We start from the raw sequence: 5,088 nt of genomic DNA, 5'->3' as shown, positions 1-5,088 counted from the left end.
GCAGGTGCCTGTAGTCCCATCTACTTGGGAGGCTGAGGCAGGAGATTCACTTGAGCCCAGGAGTTGGAGGTTGCTGTGAGCTATGATACTACAGCACTCTACTGAGGGCAACAGCTTGAGACTCTATCTCAAAAAAATTTTTTTTCAGAAACTGATCAGACCAGGGGTTGACAAGTACAAGGATAACATGAATTTCTCTTATGTTGCTGTTAAGAGTGTAAATAGTTTGGAATTTTCTACTAAAATTTATACTAAAATAGCATTTCTACTAAAGCTGAACATTCAACATAACCCTATGATCCAGATTTCACAAAAATAAAAAAACCTTAATGTCTACATACATGATATAACACAAAGTGAAATGTTAATGAGTTTATATCACTACAAACTTACTGGAGGACATAATCATACCCCCTGACCTAGCAGTTCCTCTTTTAGGAATATACCCTAAAGAAGTAATCAGGTACATAAAAATATAATCATATTAATGTTTCCAAAACCTTTTTTAAAAGCTTAAATACTCAAAAACAACAGAGGATTAAATTATGTGTCTGTACATCAAAATCTAAAAATCACTAACATGCTTCTGTGAGAGAATATTTGATAAAGTAAAATGTTCGTGCAGTTTTAAAAAGAAGATTACCAAAGAGTATGTATGGTATGATACTGATTTGCAAGAAAACTATAAAACACCAAATTAAAGGAGAAAAGGATTGGAAGGACACTAAGGGCCAGTGAGAGGATTATTTTTTAATTAAATTCTTAGAAATTGGCAATACCGTAGTACGAAAACGGTATAAAAGAGTGTGCAATATAATTTTCTCTCCTTCCCCTGCCCCTGGCTACCTTCCCAGAGGGGAGCTAAAGGGGGGACTTTCAGACTCTCCCTTGGTGGCCTACAGTTTTACCATTTTGTCTTGGAAAGTGAGCGGGCCAATAGCTAGCGGGGCCGTGGCCCTTGTTGGCCCCGCCCACAGGGCGTGCCCCCCGTATCCCCGCCCTCTGCAGACGCGCGCACGCCCACGCTGGAGCCGGACACGATGCACGGGCGCCTGCGCCTCTCCGCCGACCGCCTGACCGTGCGCTGCGCCCTCCTGGGCCGCTTGGGCCCGGCGCCCGAGCTGCGGTTCGATGCGCTGTTACAGGTGCTGGCCCGCGACTGCTTCGCCGCCGGCCGCCACTATTGGGAAGTGGACGTGCAGGAGGCGGGCGCCGGCTGGTGGGTGGGCGCGGCCTATGCCTCCCTGCGGCGCCGCGGGTCCTCCGCCGCCGCCCGCCTGGGCTGCAACCGCCAGTCCTGGTGCCTCAAGCGGTACGACCTCGAGTACTGGGCCTTCCACGACGGCCAGCGCAGCCGCCTGCACCCCCGCGACGATCCCGACCGGCTCGGCGTCTTCCTGGACTACGAGGCCGGCATCCTCTCCTTCTACGACGTGACGGGTGGCATGAGCCACCTGCACACCTTCCGTGCCACCTTCCAAGAGCCATTGTACCCGGCCCTGCGACTCTGGGAAGGCGCCATCAGCATCACTCGCCTGCCCTAAAGGCCAAGGCCGAGGCGACCACCCCAGCCTTCTCCTCTCACCTGGACTTACATCAAGCAGAGTGGTCAGTCTACTGACTGCCTGTTTACTAAATCACTCTCTTTCCCATCAGTCATGCATCAGTCATGCACAGTGCTTTGACCGGCTTGGTTTCCCAGGTTACTTTCAAACATGTCCTAAAGATAGGCCGCCTCCTGCTGCTGCTGCTGCTTCCCCCCCACCCCCACCCCGCACCACATTGACACCTTCATGGTCACTAACACTACAGTCCAGGGGCCCGAAGTAACACACCCACAAGTGAGCCCTAAGCATCCAGGCCTTGTCTGTTGCAGTTTGGCCGGGGCCGGGTTTGATCCCGCCACCCTCTGTATATGGGGCAAGCGTCTTACTCACTGAGCCATGGGTGCCGCCCCTCCAGACCTTGTCTTAATACAATCAGCCAGAGAACCTTCTCCACCTAATCGCACGTGAACCTGGCACAAAGTTAAGTATAAAGTAAATATCTGTGAATGACTGATAGCCCAGCCCTGGCTTTTCTATCCCTTTAGGTCCCTTGGATCTGCCTCCTCTCCACCTTCAACTTGTCCATATCACCTCTGTCCAGAGCAGCTTCAACAGCTTCTTCCTGGTCTGAACCCTCTCCCATCTTCAACTTCCACTCTAAAACCAGAGTGATCTGCCTAAAACCTCACTTAACCTCTTAAGAGGCTCCCTGGGACTACATGGGGAAACAAACAGGCACTTTCCCTTAGCCTTCAAGGCTTTTCTGGTTTGCCCCTTGCTGTTTGTCCTCATCTAGCTCCTATTGTTCTTTCAGAGACCCTCCAGCCAGAACTGTCATCATGCCTGACCTCATTGCACATTTGGGGAGACCAAGGTCCTGAAAGAAAGTGAGAGCTGCTTAAAGTTACCCTCTGTGATTTAGGACTGAGCCAGGCCTGCAGCCCAGACCCATCCCCTACCCTTCAGCCCCCAGGCAAGTGTCTGACCTGACCGCTGGCCCAACCTTTGCACCCAGTTTTCAAGCTGGGAGATTTTACTTGCTTATTCACTTCTCAGGGGAATAAATCAGCAGAGACTGTTGCTAAGCAACCACTACAGTTTTCTTGGGACAAAAAGATGAATTGAGTGGGGTTTGGGCAGTTCCAGACATCTCTGCACTCCTCAGCTTCCTCAGATCCAGATGTTGCCAAGGAAACCCAGAGAGCCTAGCTTTCTGGAATAAAGTGACAGAAATAAGAGAACCAGCAGCTCCTCTAGCAGGAAGAGACAGGCCCGGTGCTGAAAGTTCAGTGTCCTGATTTGACAGTTCCCTGGATGTTTTTGAAGTATCACTGTGTGCTTAGGTGCTTGGTGGGAGGACAGAGGGAGAGGGAAGAAAACACCAGGTTAAAACTCAAAGGTTTACACAGACTCTCAGTGCATTAATTAGTTTGAACCATATAAAACTGTCCATTTTCAATAGTTTTTTACTTAAAAATGGTGTGTTCATATGTGCCCATGTAATAGAACAATACAAGACAGAAGGCACCTCAAAAGTGCCTCTACTTCTGGGTGGTGCCTGTGGCTCAAGGAGGAGGGCACTGGCCCCATATACTGGAGGTGTCAGGTTCAAGCCAACCCTGGCCAAAAACTGCCAAAAAAAAAAAGTGCCTTTACTTCTAACCAAATAACTTAAAAGTCTAGCTGGATAGGTGTATAAGTACTATGCTTCAGGAATCTGAGAAAAGTAGTTTTACTAATTAAAATTCTAATTAATTTGGAAATGGCCTAAAGCTGAATTGTGATTGATAGAGGACATTCCTGACAGGGGAGTTAGTACACATCCATTCCTGAACACCAAGACCTGTTCCCAGACCCACTGCTGCAGGAGCCAAGTAAGAACAGCTCTTACTGTTCTGTAGGGTATTGTTCTAATGCTTTATAGTTAAATTCATTTGATCCTCACCTTGGCAGAAAGTTATCCCAGTTCTACGCAGGGCAAAATGGAGGCCCAGAATGAGTCACTTGCTCAAGGTCACACAGCTAGTGGTGAAGCTGGGGTCTGGGCCCAGGCTGTGAGCTCCAGGTTTGTGTTTATATCCACTAGGCCCTACTGCTCAGGGTGAATGCAGCTGGTCTCTGGCCAGCGCTTGGTCACTCCAGTTCCAGTCCCCTCTCATTGAGTTACTGCCTGTGATGCTTTGCTTTTGCCTGGTTATTTTGTGAGACTTGACTGTACCTTTGGATTACCAGAGATGAGGCCTTACACCCAGAGGGGGACTTGTTTTGGGAGTTTGGGATTCACATACCAAGAGACAAGAACTGGACTATAAAGGCTGAGGACTGGCTCTGTGCCAAGGCCTGGGCTAGCTGGAAAACTGCAGTCTCAGTCCATAATCAATTGTGTGACCTCAGGCTAGTCACTTTTTACTTGTCATTGTCATCTGTAAAATGGGGGTAATGACACTATTAGTGCTCTGAGGCTCAAATGAGTTAAGGTTAGGAACATGCCTTAAAACCCGTAATGTTGTATCTTGCCAGGTTTGTTAGCATCCCCTGTGGAGTTCAAATATTCCCAGCACAGGAATGAGGTTTCTTTGGGGTCTGTGTCTATAATGGTACCGTCAACTTACCTTATTCTCTTACAGATTTGAATTTGCAGACAATTTGTTACTGACATGGCAATTGCTGCAGATATTTTTAAATGACAGCTATTTTCTAATATGTGGTTTAATAAAACATGAATATTGTCCCTTTTAACCATGCTGTTCTACATTGGGAGTTCACATTGCTTCATTTAAGTACTTAACATCCAGGCCTGCTCAGACCCCTTCCATCTCCCATCCCTTCCATCTCCCAGTAGTCAACTGCTCCCAGATTGGGTGTCTCCAGTGTCCAGTTTTTGAGACAGAGTCTCAAGCTGTTGCCCTGGGTAGAGTGCCATGGCATCAAAGCTCACAGCAACCTCAGCCTCTTGGGCTTAAGCAATTCTCTTGCCTCACATTCCCTAGTAGCTGGGACTACAGGCACTATCACAACACCCAGCTTTTTTAGTTGTAGCTGTCATTGTTTGGCAGGCCCAGGCTGGGTTCAAACCCACCAGCTCTGGTGTATGTGGCTGGTACCCTAGCCACTGAGCTACAGGTGTGGAGCTGAGTTTACTACTTCTGAATGTAACTTACTAAGTTCTTTCTTATGTGGAAACAAACCCCGACTCTCAGCTATTCCTATCCAAGATAGTATTATGTAGATTTTGGTATCTTTGTGATCATCCTTTAGCGAAAATGAAGTCATTTGTAGTCAATTCCTAATTTTTAGAGATTTCCGAGACCTCCCCTTTCCTATTCTATATAATCTGTTCTATTTCTGAAATTCCATGTTGTTGGGGCAAGAGACAGTGATGCTAGCCTAGTGGAGGCACAGCCTGGCTGAGGGCATACAGAGGTGGCCCTGCACAGCCTGGGCCTGGTGGGTGGAAGAGTCAGTACACAAAGAGGGGACAGCTGCTCAAGAAGGCAAGCTGCACATGATGGGGTGTAAGCATGTAAGAGTGAAGGGTGCA

The 5,088-nt window shown here is 48.0% G+C and overlaps 1 protein-coding gene across 1 annotated transcript in view; it reads left to right on the top strand.

Annotated features, from left to right (window-relative positions):
* TRIM14 (tripartite motif containing 14) overlaps positions 1 to 4,350 on the top strand; it is a 40,473-nt gene extending 36,123 nt beyond the window's left edge. Inside the window, exon 6 of the mRNA XM_003785362.3 lies at positions 1,009 to 4,350. Within this exon, the coding sequence (XP_003785410.1) occupies positions 1,009 to 1,544 (536 nt within the window). The 3' untranslated portion in view covers positions 1,545 to 4,350. The remainder of the gene's footprint in view (positions 1 to 1,008) is intronic.
* Positions 4,351 to 5,088: the final 738 nt, after the last annotated feature.

This window comes from Otolemur garnettii, unplaced genomic scaffold (assembly GCF_000181295.1).
Source record: "Otolemur garnettii isolate 467f Iridium unplaced genomic scaffold, OtoGar3 scaffold00014, whole genome shotgun sequence".
NCBI classification, from domain to species: Eukaryota; Metazoa; Chordata; class Mammalia; order Primates; family Galagidae; genus Otolemur; species Otolemur garnettii.
Note: the sequence above shows the minus strand (reverse complement) of the source record. Positions and strands in the feature narration are given on the sequence as shown.